At 45.9% G+C, this 14155-nt stretch overlaps 1 protein-coding gene across 1 annotated transcript; it reads right to left on the bottom strand.

Moving 5' to 3' along the window:
- Window positions 1–602: 602 nt before the first annotated feature.
- On the bottom strand, window positions 603–11956 carry LOC308580779 (L-amino-acid oxidase-like). Its single transcript, XM_081182939.1, has 7 exons — window positions 11942–11956; window positions 9284–9507; window positions 7181–7287; window positions 6150–6351; window positions 4421–4474; window positions 3248–3384; window positions 603–1681 (listed from the first exon to the last, which is right to left on the bottom strand). The coding sequence occupies exons 1-7, from the start codon at window positions 11952–11954 to the stop codon at window positions 916–918; spliced, it is 1503 nt and encodes a 500-aa protein (XP_081039065.1). The 5' UTR covers window positions 11955–11956; the 3' UTR covers window positions 603–915.
- Between the last annotated feature and the right edge of the window lie 2199 nt (window positions 11957–14155).

Here is a 14155-nt window from a genome sequence, read left to right as displayed (position 1 = left end):
ACATGAGAGGAGCAAAGCATCCATGATTTGGGCAGCTTTGCACAAATCATAGTTAGACGTAACTATGGCTTGAAATGATGTGTGAATGCGTCAATGACTTCTGAGCAGCGTTTATTTCATTTAAGACCATTAGCCTGGAAGCCTGAAAATGCAAACAGATTGTGCCTTGCAATGCAGTTAAAAAATATGATTTGTCCTATTCAATATGAATCTTCTTTAATATTGTGCATCACTTAAAAAACAACAGCACCATAAATTGATTGAGGAGGGGTAGTGGATGAATAATCGTAGAATCGTAGGGTTGGAAGGGACCCCACGGGTCATCTAGTCCAACCCCCTGCAATACAGGAATCAAATAAGGAAATTATTTTTGCTCCATCACATCATCCACTGCCACAAACACACAGCAGGTTGAGAGAAAATCCCTTTATTTACTGTTGTTAGCCACTCTGAGCCCAGCTTCAGCTGGGGAGGGCGGGATATAAATAAAAAATTATTTATTATTATTATTATTGTTGTTGTTTGTTTGTTTATCTGATTAGTTGTTTGTCATCCAAAGGGTCTCCAAACGACTTCCATTGAAAATAAAATATGCATATATACATTATGCCATAGAAAGGGGGAGGGAATCAGATAACACATCAAGATGCCATACAACATATTGGGAAGACAAAATCAAAACACCCTCCAAAAAGGAATAATAGAAAACATTAGCTGGTTGGCATCCGTCTGCCTCGGGAGACAATGGCGGAACACGCCTTTGCAGATGAATTCAAACAGTTGAAAGGTTACAGTGCCTGTCAAAGAAAACTGGCAGTACACAAATAATCATCAGCTAGGATCAAGTAACTGGTCTTTCCTTTTCACGAAGGATAAACATCACCAATGTCTGTTTTGCAGTTCCTACAACACAGATCAGGCACTGAGATGAATCCCACTTGCTGCCCTTATAGCAGTCTTCATGGCTGAGTCGATCCAAGCGTGCGGGTGGGTTGTGTACTCTCCGGCGAAGTACACTCTCCCTTCATTCTGTTTCAAAGCCTCGAAAAGCTGGGTGAACTGGTATGGAGTGGGTTGAGCAAAGGCCCCCATGGAAAACTTGTCTAGGGCCCACTTCTGTACAACGTGCCGGTTGCAGACGGATCTGAGGTAAGACTTGGAGACGTTGTGGATTTCCGACAGGTCATCCATCACCACGTCAACGCACTTTTCCTCGCTGAGGGGAACGAAGAAGTCGGCGTCATCATTGAACGTGTAAGAGGCCAGGAGTACCCCGAGGCCACTAGGGAAGACATGGTTCGGGTAATAGATCATTCGGGATGGGCGGTCTGTGATCGACTTCCCACCTCGGATCCCGTCTTTCTCCCAAAACCTGTCTGTGCAGGCCAAGGCAATTTTGGTAGAGCTTGCATAATGAAAAGAACGCAGAGCGCGAGCCTTGGGGTGAGAAAGAAGAGGCTGGTATTTGATGAGTCGAGCGGCTTTTGCCGTCGCCGTGACGATGACGTAGTCGGCGGTCAGACTCGACAAGGTTCCTTTGCCCCGCTTGCGGTAAAACACCCTCACTTTCTTGCCAGTGCTAAGTATTTTCTCGACACTGCAGCATAGACGGATTGTCCCAGGCATTTCCCGGGAGAAGCCGTTGGGGAGCTGGTCAAATCCTCCTGTGATTTCCTCAAAACTTGGGGAGGTAGAAGGAGGAAACAGGAGCAGAAAAAGAAAAGAAAGGAAAAGTCATTGAACAGGGTGAGCATCCCAAGCAAAATGTGCTCCCTGCAACATTTATATTTCCCAAGTTACTTCAAAAGCAAAATGGCATATGATCATTCTCTGGTTCCTCCAGTTACTAAGGCATATAACGATGGTATTCAGAGCAGCACAGCCATCACATTTCGGTTTTCGAAAGTTTCAGAACTAGAAAGGTCTTCCAGAATGGATTACCGTATTTTTCGCCCTATAAGACGCACTTTTCCCCCTCCAAAAATGAAGGGGAAATCTGGGTGCGTCCTATGGGGCGAATGCAGGCTTTCGCTGAAGCTTGGAGAGCGAGTGTGCACCGACCCCTCTTGCTCTCCAGGCTTCAGGAAGACATCCGCAGCCTAGGCAGCCCTGCAGGAGGTCCCCTGAAAGCAGAGCGCCCCTCGCGCCGGGCAGACATCTGCAGTGTGGGGAGCCTTGCAGGAGTTCCCCGCAGGGCTCCCCATGCTGCGGATAGCAGCCTGCTGCCTGGCGGGTGGGGCCCGCTGAAGCAGAGCGCCCCGCGCGCCGGGCAAACATCGGCCAGCCCCACAAGCTCGGGGGACAGCAGGGAGGCGCAGCACCGCCATCCCGCTGTTCCTCGACCTGGTTCTGTTTCCCCGACCTGCTTTGGGGGGGGGGGAATAAAGGGGGAAAAATTCCCTTTATTTCCCCCCCAAAAAACTAGGTGCGTCCTATGGGGCGGAGCGTTACCACTGTAGTGGCGCCTGGCCTGTGGAACACCCTCCCATCAGATGTCAAGGACATAAACAACTATCTGACTTTTAGAAAACATCTGAAGGCAGCCCTGTTTAGGGAAGTTTTTAATGTTTGAGGTTTTTTTGCTTTTTTATTATTATTAATATTCTTTTCAGAGCCACCCAGAGTGGATGGGGAAACACAGCCAGATGGGCAGGGTATGTATAAATAAATAAATAAATAAATAAATAAATAAATAAATAAATAAATAAATAAATAATCTACAGATCTTCTTCAAAATGCATATATTAGGAGAAAAGCACAGTTAAATTTTCACAAGGACTTAAAAAATAAATAAATCTGCAAACTGAAGTGGAGATGTGGACAACCAAATTTATAATATAATAATAATTTATTCTTTGTACCACACCCATCCAACAGGGTTGCCCCAGCCCCTCTGGGTGGCTTTCGGCATATATGAAAACATAATAGAACATTAAGCCTTTAAAATCTTCTTTATACAGAGCTGCCTTCAGATGCTATATAAGTAATCATCTCCTTAACCTCTGAGGGGAGAGAATTCCACAGGGTGGATGCCACTACCGAGAAGGCCCTCTGCCTGATTCCCTGTAACCTCACTTCTCACAGTGAGGGAACCACCAGAAGCCCTCGGAGCTGGACCTCAGTGTCCGGGCTGAACAATGGGAGTGGAGACGCTCCTTCAGGTTGGAACAACGAGAAACCAAAACTCCATCCAACTCTGCTCAGTTACAGTATTAATGAAGCTGATACAATATCCCCTCCCTTTTACCTGTCATCGTCATAGAAGGTCACATAGTCCATAGCAGAATCAACAAATGAAGTATAGAATCCACCTTCTTCGTTCAAGAGGTCACCAATCATATCTACTGCTCCCTTGCTCAGATTTCCTTCTTTAATTAAATATCCCTGTTTGGAGGAAATGGGGGGGGGGGGATTAGCTAGAGAAAGGCTAGTTAAAAGTACACATGCTTCCTTATTTGAGCTAGACAGTCTTACCTCGGGTAACAGCCACTTCAGGTTGCGTTTTTTCGGGTTGCGGACTACCAAAATCCGGAAGTACCGGAAAGGGTTACTTCCGGGTTTCAGCAGTCCCGCATGCGCAGAAGCACTAAATCACACTTTGCGCATGCGCAGAAGCGCCGAATCACAACCCGCGCATGCGCAGACACACAAAGGCGGGTTGCAAACACTGCAGGTTGCGAACGTGCATCCTGCACGGATCAGGTTCGCCACCTAAGCATCCACTGTAGCTAATTTATCGGCAAACATAGTCCAACAGCATGGTCACAGATTCCCCATTCCTGTTTTGTCTTCTGCATCCAATTTTCCAACCAACCAAAGATTCTAGGGGCCTAATGATAATTTTAGCAAACAGAATGGCTGTACAGTGGTACCTCAGGTTACATACGCTTCAGGTTACAGACTCCGCTAACCCAGAAATATTACCTCGGGTTAAGAACTTTGCTTCAGGATGAGAACAGAAATCGTGCTCTGGCGGCACGGCGGCAGCAGGAGGCCCCCATTAGCTAAAGTGGTGCTTCAGGTTAAGAACAGTTTCAGGTTAAGTATGGACTTCCAGAATGAATTAAGTACTTAACCCGAGGTACCAGTGTATTTTCACTGTTAGTGCAAATGCACAGGCTGTCAGAGACTGCCCATGTCCACTAACTTGCTAAGAGGATAGCTCCATTGATTTAGTGTGGCGCGCATGTACCTGAACGTGCTGCCAGGTGGCCCACTTTACATAGGACAGTCTTTGGTTCAAAAGGCTGTTTAGTTCAAGTTTTGTTTAAGGTTAATGAACCATTAAGACAGAGAACAAGCAGGCGAAGTTCAGCCATCAACCGTTCGCACTGGTAATTCATACAAAAGTTTTATACAAGGGCGACAATTCAGATCAAAGTAAAAATACTGCAGACAAGCAAAGGCCCACTTTGCCTACCTTGACGGAATATGAGTCGTATTTTTCCTTCAAAATCGTGCAGTTTTTTGTTACCTGCATGGTAAACATAAATGTCCATTTGAAACCTTCCTCACCACCCTTAAAGCATTCATTCAGTGTTCAGTTAAGAAAAAACACTCTGGTCACATTTGAAGATTTATTAAGTGATTCTTATGTTAACTGATATGCTCTGACGATATTATATTAACAGTAATGGCCCACAACTGTGCATTGAGTTTCAAATGCCCAAAGGGAGTTTGGGACTTGTGTTTTTTCTGAAAAGCAGCAGCTCCTTTCTACCACTGCCATGTTGTTTTGAAACAAACAAGACTTCAGGGCAAGGCTTGGGAAGTGGGCTATGTTTGCAGTCATGTGCACTGCAAGTTCCCAGCCTGGAAGTAATAATAGCTACATGGGGAATTGTGGGAGTTGTCTTATGTGCGATGTGGAGGGCATGTGTTGCTTTATTTGTTTGTTTGTTTTAAGCCCTTCATCATAAAGCCTTGACAATTAAAAGTCACCACCCTCGTCAAAAGACGCAAGGCTTGCGCAACAACGGGTGAGCAAAAGGAATCCACACAACAGAGGAACACAGCAAGAAACCAACAAAGAATCTTTGTGAAAAGCGTGAAGAGAAAAGAAAGAAAAGATGGGAAGAGCAGACTAGAAAGCAACTCCAGAAATCATCCATAGTCTGACGTGCCTTTGCTAATAAAGGTAAAGGTAAAGAGACCCCTGACCATTAGGTCCAGTCGTGGCTGACTCTGGGGTTGCGGCGCTCATCTCGCTTTATTGGCTGAGGGAGCCGGCGTACAGCTTCCGGGTCATGTGGCCAGCATGACTAAGCCGCTTCTGGCGAACCAGAGCAGCGCACGGAAACACCGTTTACCTTCCCGCAGGAGCGGTACCTATTTATCTACTTGCACTTTGACGTGCTTTCGAACTGCTAGGTTGGCAGGAGCAAGGACTGAGGAACGGGAGCTCACCCCGTCGTGGGGATTCAAACTGCCGACCTTCTGATTGGCAAGTCCTAGGCTCTGTGGTTTAACCCACAGCGCCACCCGCATCCCTCAGCGCCACCCGCGTCCCTGCCTTTGCCAATAGAAAGGCCTTAATTTGCTCCCCCCCCCAAAAGCTTGTATGGTCACAGCCAGGCCAGCCAGCCTCCCTGTGAAGGGCATTCCCTCCTCCCAATAAAAAATTGGAGCACCACCATGGGAAGGCCTTTGTAGAAGCATAGTGTGTATCTGCTAAAGTGAGTAACCAGTTCCACTGCCGAACTGAATACCTGCTGCAGGTAATCACAAGCAGGGAGAGGCAGCGTCAGTCAGCAGGGCAGCGTGGCAGTGGTTACCTGGCTTCCCAATGCTGGGAGGGCCAAAGTGTTGTGGAACTAACTCCTTGTAGTGTGGGTGCAGTGGGGTGCATTGGCTCTGTCCTGGACCCCAACGATCTTGCCCTTCTCCCTCTTTGTAACCAGCAGCAGTGCTTGGCATTGGTAAGCCAGGCAAGTGATGCCAGTCTGCTGACCACTACTTGGGAAAATGGCTGCTGAACGCAGGCCCTGCTGCTGGATTCCCCTAGGCATCTGGTTGGCTAGAAACAGGATGCTAAACTGGGCGGGCCTTTATAGTCCTATGTGATCGGAAGAGGGTACTTGGAGCCAGGCCTTACCAGAAGACCAGGCAAACTGGTTCATGAACACACAGCCTCTTTACAAAACACCTACCCGATCCAGTGCCTCGTGGAAGAGTTTAGAGGCAGATTTCCCCCTCTCATTGGGAGCCACTTCATATCCAAACAGCTCGGCGTTTTCCTCCACCGCAGACACTTTTTCCTTTCTATTTCTAATGAAGTACCAGGCATTCTTATCCGTCTGAACAAACGGGTTTAACGTGAGGTTGAATTTCTTAATATATTCACGAACAATTCTGCGGGGGAAAGGAGTAAGAAAGGCCTTTTTAAAAAAAGTATACGTGTAAAATAATATAACAGGACATGATGCTTTCATATTCAGGGATGCTAGCAAGGCTGCGAAGCATTCATTACACACCCACAGATCAGAAGGGAGGATAATGCCAGATAGGAACGAAAGGCTGAACATATTTTGTTATGGCCAAGAATGCAGCAGGTCTTGTAGGGTCACTTCCTGTCAGGGAACTGCTATCGACTCAGGGGCAAGAGGGGAAAGGGCGGATGGATTACAGAGAGCCCCCAAAGATCATGGGAAGCAGCACTTCCTCAGCGGAGGAAGGAAGCCACGCCTCTAGTGAAGAGGAGATGCAGGGCTTGGAGGATGCAAGGCGGTGCCAGGACACCTTGCCTGAGCAAAGCAGGGAGGAGGGAGGTTCCCTGTTACACAAGCCTTCCTTGCGCAGTAGGCTTTCGCGCAGAGAGGGGAGGCGTAGACTGGGGGTCAAGAGACTGCTGGGAAAGATTTAAGGACCGCCCACTCTCAGATTCTGCCAGTGAATGAGCAAGACATGGAATAGAGGCGCTCTGCATTGTAAAGCTTTAGAACAGACCAGTGAGGCATCTTGCCTGATTGCTCTCGAGCAACCACCCGATACCCTTCACACTTCCCCTTCCCAAGTCTGCTCTCTAGGCAGACACCTACTCAAAACTAAAAAAAAATCACACCAACTGCTAATTCCAGGAAATGGGAAGGAGGGTACAAGGTAAAATGAAGTACTTCACCCGCAGATGTTTCTAAAACAGAATGAGTTTTGTGCATGATTGGCAACAAGCTTTTTGCCTTACTTCTGTGCCTTGGGCAGACGCATCGGTCCCATATCCATGTACCAGTCTTTCTCACGATAGGTCTTTATCCGACCCCCAATGCGGTCACTGGCTTCCAGAATCTGAACCTAGGAACAAATGCAATGTCGCTGTTTATGCTTCACTTCCTTACCGACTGCTGCTCCAGAAACAAACAAGCACACCTACATTTTGGGGATCCTGAAGCTTGGAATGTCATGGGGGCCCCTTCACAACCAGAAACAAGGTTGGGGCAACCACTTTCTTCAGTGGGGTTGTTCCACGACAGATCACCACACCTTTATAAGATTTGGGTTGTCTGACTCAAATAGGGTCTAGTAGACCCAAAAGGGATGCGGATAGCGCTGTGGTCTAAACAAGTGTTCCCCAACCTTGGGCCTCCAGCTGTTTTTGGACTACAACTCCCATCATCCCTCGCTAGCAAGACCAGTGGTCAAGGATGATGGGAATTGTAGTCCAAAAACAGCTGGAGGCCCAAGGTTGGGGAACACTGGTCTAAACCACTGAGCTTCTTGGGCTTTCCGATCAGAAGGTCGGCAGTTTGAATCTGCACAACGGAGTGAGCTCCCATTGCTTTGTCCCAGCTCCTGCCAACTTAGCAGTTCTTTTTTTTATTATTATAAATTTTATTAGTATTTTCCACACAACAACATGAAAAGTATCGAAAAATAACAATACACAAAACACAAAAACCAACATTAAAAAAACCCAACAAATCCATATCTTACATGTTAATGATATAAACACTAAAAAGAAAAACAAACATTGGCTTCCACCAATCCTACAGCGCCTCTTTTACCTCTCATTGTGTTTTCCTGTTTTCCTTATCATCTTTATCCTAGCATCCAGATATAAATCCCTCTTTCTTATCCTTTCACTTCACAAGGTTATTCCAGACTCAGCCAGATTTCTGTCCTCGAACCTTGGCTTTTAAGGTATTCATTTAGACACTCCCATTCCTTTTTCACTTCACTTTTTGGTTTTTGTCTTATTATATCTGTCTATTTGGCTAATTCTAAATATTCTGAAAGGCCAACTTAGCAGTTCAAAAGCACACCAGTGCAAGAAGATAAATAGGTACTGCTGCAGCGGGAAGGTAAAGAATGTTTCCGTGTGCTCTGGTTTCCATCATGGTGTCCCGTTGCGCCAGAAGTGGTTTAGTCATGCTGGCCATGTGACCCGGAAAGCTGTCTGTGGACAAATGCCAGCTCCCTCGGCTTGAAAGCAAGATGAGCGCTGCACCCCATAGTCATCTTTGACTGGACCTAACCGTCCAGGGGTTCTTTACCTTTTTACCTAGATGACCCCCCAAAAATATGCATAGTGGGCTAAAGTCACATCTGGGACCCCTCTGAGATTAAGAGCCCCAAAGCTTAAGCTTCATTAGTTTCATAGTAGTTTCATTGGCCCCTGCAAGCATGGATGCGAAAAACATAACTCTACACATAGGAGGTGCAATAGCTTCATTACATGGGGCAAAATGTGCAGGCCGGAACTCTCAAGTTCAAACCTTGGCACCTACAATTAAGGGTCTCAAATGGCAGGTGAAAGAGCCCGTGTTCTGCAGAACCACTCATTTTAGACCCACCCCCCTTCTTCCTCCTTTTTGTCAAGATTAAAGACCTGTGTTTCTCAGATTGCAGACCTATGCATGTAGGTAAAGGTAAAGGGACCCCTGACCATTAGGTCCAGTCATGGCCGACTCTGGGGTTGCGGCGCTCATCTCGCTTTATTGGCTGAGGGAGCCGGTGTGCAGCTTCCGGATCATGTGGCTAGCATGACTAAGCCACTTCTGGCGAACCAGAGCAGCGCACGGAAACGCCGTTTACCTTCCCGCCGGAGCGGTACCTATCTACTTGCACTGGTGTGCTTTCGAACTGCTAGGTTGGCAGGGGCAGGGACCGAGCAACGGGAACTCACCCCGTCACGGAGATTTGAACCGCCGACCTTCTGATCGGCAAGTCCTAGGCTCTGTGGTTTAACCCACAGCGCCACCCGCGTCCCTATGCATGGCTACTAAGAAGTAAATCCACTTGACCCCAAGGAAAGTGTACACAGGATTGCAGCCTTTGTTAGTACAATTACCTGATGTCCCGCATCTTTCAGTAATTTGGCAGCAGTGAGCCCGCTTATTCCTGCCCCAACAATCACAATGGTCTTTGGATTTGAAGCCTTTCCCAGCCCATTTCTGGCAACATTTAACAGCTCCTCATAGTCGGGATCCTCAAAACACTTCATCCATTCCTCGTGGTCCTCAGCATGATTTGGGGAAACCAAGGCTATCAAGAGCAGCAGGAACGGGAAAAGTGCTAGAAAACAAGAAATGATTGAACAGGAACTATATATAAAAAAGGAGGGCAAGTTCAGAAATGACATCTGATGCCCTTTTAAAATGTGTGGTTTAAATTGGATTGTTTTTGTTTTTATTATGTATTTTGTGTTTTTATATTGTGAATTTATGTTGTGAACCACCCTGAGACCCGTGAGCAGTGCTTTTTTTCTCGGGGTACGCATACCTCTAAACATTTTGTGAATCTTTGTACTTTTGTCCATTTGCTGTATTTATTTTTCCCGATTTGAACTATAAAATGGTGGGGGGTTTTGAGTCAAAAATAAGAGTACCCCTAAACATTTTTTTTTTAGAAAAAAAGCACTGCCTGTGAGTATAGGGCAGTATACAGATAATAATAATAATAATAATAATAATAATAATAATAATAATAATAATAATAATGCATGAAAAATGCAAATTTTGGTTGATTTGTTTGAGTCATGCATTTGGGCACCTTCCAATTTTGAATTCTCTAGAAAGCACTGAAATAACCACTTGGTGCTTGACCCCCCAACTGGGTGGAAACCTGGTCCCTATTTTCTTTTAAATTGTCTATGTTACAAATAGGGCCAGAGAAATATTACTGTAGTCTCTTCTCACAACAGAATCAGATGTAGTAACTGCAGGACTTTTTTTCATCCGGGACTCAGTTCCGGCACCTCTCAGGTGGGTGCCATTGCCATTATAAGAGAACAAGGGAGGTGTTCAGTGTGAGTTCCAGCACCTCTTTTTCTGGAAAAACAGCACTGATTAACTGTATAGCTGTCCTTGGCCAAAATGAAGACACAGAACTAGATATTGCCTCCCAATAGTTCTTCTTCGCTTTACTGCAGCTGCTACCATGTGCGAAAGCTCCAAGTCTCCTCCGAACTTCCCTGTTTCCCTGCCTGCTTTGACTTATAGCCCTCCCATGTCAGAAAGCATTCCTTTTCACAAAGATTATGAAGAAAGGTATTAAAAAGATGAAGACAAAGGCATCATTACAATTAAGACGACAGTTACAAAAAAAAAATTGATTTCAAAGAAGAACTTTGTAAGCAGTATGTTGGAAAGAGCGTCTCCACTCCCATCGTTCTGCCCGGACACTGAGGTCCAGCGCCGAGGGCCTTCTGGCGGTTCCCTCACTGCGAGAAGCCAAGTTACAGGGAACCAGGCAGAGGGCCTTCTCGGTAGTGGCGCCCGCCCTGTGGAACGCCCTCCCACCAGATGTCAAAGAGAACAAGAACTACCAGACTTTTAGAGGACATCTGAAGGCAGCCCTGTTTAGGGAAGCTTTTAATGTTTGATGTATTACAGTATTTTAATATTTTTTGGGAAGCCAGCCAGAGTGGCTGGGGAAGCCCAGCCAGATGGGTGGGGTATAAATAATAAATTATTATTATTATTAAGCAAGGGATCAAGGAAGAGATGGTGGATCCATCTCCTTGTCCTTCTCACATCGGGCATCAGATACCAGCCTTGGTGCCCACTCAACGCTATTGGACTCCAACACCCATCATCCCCCACCAGCATGGCCAATGCTCAGTTGTAGTCCAACAATATCTAGAGGGCACCAGATTGGAAAAGGATGTCAAATACCTTAATCATCCCCAACAGAGGTTTGTCCAAGGTTTCCATAAGGGATAGTCAACATATGGCTCTAGCCAGCTGACTCTGTTGCTATGAAGTTACTACAGTAACAGCAACAGAAGGTAGGTAGCCGTGTTGGTCTGACGCAGTCAAAATATATAAAAAATAAAAAAATTGTCCAGTAGCACCTTAGAGACCAACTAAGTTTGTTCTTGGAATATGAAAAGCAATTGTAATGAACAGATTACACTAGTAGGACTGCAAGAAGTTCTGTAAGAAGGACTACTTGAAATATTGCAAGAAAGACTATGAAAAGAATTATTAGTTAATGATAATTAAAAGTAATAGAGAAATTAAGAAATGCAGAACAAGTGATAAAGAACGGAAAATCTTCAGAGGTTGTTGACGGAAGTCTAAAATATTGTATAGGATAAGAAATTATGTTAAACGATTGTTGGAAATGATATGTTAAAAAAACATAATAAAAATGTATTTTAAAAAAAGTTTGTTCTTCGTATAAGCTTTCGTGTATACGAAACTTCGTACCCAGAACAAACTTAGTTGGTCTCTAAGGTACTACATTTTTTTTTATTTTTTATATAATTCAGCAACAGAAGAGGAAGAGGAGGAGGAGGAGGAGGAGGAGGAGGAGGAGGAAGAAGAAGAAGAAGAAGAAGAAGAAGAAGAAGAAGAAGAAGAAGAAGAAGAAGGAGAAGGAGAAGGAGAAGAAGAAGACATTATAAAGTTAGAAACAAATCAGAATTAGAAAGAGCATAGCCATAACTTGATCTCGCAGAGGACATTTGCATCCTAAAATTTCTATGAGAAAATGAAAGACTTACAGAATTGGTCCATGTTCTGATAGGCAGTGTAAGGATGGCAAGTGAATGCTCTCATTTTATAGCCAGAATGTGGCAGGCTATGAGCCAATAGTGATTCAGAAACCTCTTTGGTGACCAACCTCTCAAAGGGCAATTCCCAAACACACCTATCTGGTAAAGGTCACCTGAAGCACAGTGCACGCAACCGAGACGGATGGCACAATATAGTTGCATATCTTCTAAGAAAGTACCTTTAAAAAACACCTTAGGGGTGCGGGAAAGACACGCAAAGCTTGATCTGGAATGCTTAAAAGTGAGGCCAAGAAGATCTCACCTTTTGCCCAATGGGTTTTATAGGATATCCTAAAAATTCCTTCCAGTAGCACCTTAAAGACCAACTAAGTTAGTTCTTGGTATGAGCTTTCGTGTGCATGCACACTTCTTCAGATAGGATATCCTGTTAGATTTTTAAGGGTCTAATAAAACCTGGGTGGGAAGCAAGGAAAGCAATGACCTCAGTGCGATATAGTCAATCTTTCTGCAAATACAGGAAGGCAAATGTCAGAGATTACAGCATAATTTGCTCCCTAGCAGCTATCGAGCAACCCTGATATTTACTGACTGATTAGAAAACATTAGGTCAGATTAGACTGGACTGAGGTCAGGTTATAAAATATTTTACACACACACACTAAGGTTACCAGATGTCCCCATTTCCCGGGGACAGTCCCCAGATTTACAAATCAGTCCCCTCACAAAATCCATCTATTTAGCAGGAAGTTGAAAAGTGTCCCCGGATTCATTGAAAAAAACCTGGTAACACACACACACACACACACAGAGAGAGAGAGAGAGAGAGAGAGAGAGAGAGAGAGAGAAATATATTAAATTAAAATATCCTACAGTGACGACAAGGAGCAGTGTTGGATGGTAATAAACCAAGATAGTGTTGGACTAGGACCTGGGAGACCAGGGTTCAAATCTCCACTTAGCTATAAAGCCTACCGCACAGGGTTGTTGTGGGGATTAAATGAGGAGGGGGAGAACCACGTAGGCCGCCTTGAGCTCTTTGGAGAAGAAGTTGAGATATAAATGCATTAATTAAGCAAATAACCACCTAATCCAAGAGCTCCTGGACGCCTGACCATTAGGTCCAGTTGCAGACGACTCTGGGGTTGCGGTGCTCATCTCGCTTTACTGGCCAAGGAAGCCAGCGTCCAGCTTCCGGGTCATGTGGCCAGCATGACTAAGCTGCTTCTGGCGAACCAGAGCAGTGCACGGAAACGCCGTTTACCTTCCTGCTGGAGTGGTACCTATTTATCTACTTGCACTTTGACGTGCTTTCGAACTGCTAGGTTGGCAGGAGCAGGGACCGAGCAACGGGAGCTCACCCTGTCACGGGGATTCGAACTGCCGACCTTCTGATCAGCAAGCCCTAGGCTCTGTGGTTTAACCCCCAGCGCCACCCACATCCCAAATATGGCTAGCCCTAAGCAAATTCTTTGGCCAAGCCCAATGCAAGAAAAGTGCCGGTGGTGTCGCAAGGCTCCCAATCAGGAAGAGGAAGCAAGTGTATTTCAAAGCGATTGTGCCATTGGGACTGCACCGTTTGGACTTGAGGCCTAGTGCCTTGAGGCGAAAGAAAGAGATAACATGGTATCCACATAAAAGGCTGCTGACGGTAAAGAAAGTAGGGGCAAAGGCAGCATTTTAAGAAGCAGGACTCAGCGCTTGCAAAACCCAAGAACAACAAAAAGAGCATCAACAGAAGGAAGGGCTAAAGTAGTTCCGGCACTAGAGCAGGGGTCCTCATACCTTTTAAACAGGGGGCCAGTTCACTGTCCCTCAGACACTGTTGGGGGCCGGTCTATAGTTTGAAAAACATATAAATTCCTATGCGCACTGCACACAGTGGCAGAGCTTCATGCTCCGGCACCGGCGGGGGCGGAGAGCAGGTGGGGGCGGAGCTGGTGCGCGTCCTGGGGGTGTGGTGCGCCGCCCACAGGGGCGTGGCACAGGTCCTGGGGGCGTGGCACCCAGCACAGGTGGGGGGGCAGCCTCAACGGCACCCCACAGGGATCGCGCTACCAGGGGCGATGCACTCCGCCCGCACTCCTCTTCCTCCGCCAGTGACTGCACATATTTTATTTGTGGTGCACAAAAAGCAGGGGAAACAATTTGAATTTGAAAATTTTGAATTTGAATTTGAAATCCCACAGTCAAGCATTGCTACAC

The sequence above is a fragment of the Podarcis bocagei genome (genome assembly GCF_964188305.1).
Source record: "Podarcis bocagei genome assembly, chromosome: 2".
NCBI classification, from domain to species: domain Eukaryota; kingdom Metazoa; phylum Chordata; class Lepidosauria; order Squamata; family Lacertidae; genus Podarcis; species Podarcis bocagei.
The sequence above is the reverse complement of the archived record's forward strand: the minus strand, read 5'-3'. Positions and strand labels throughout refer to the sequence as shown.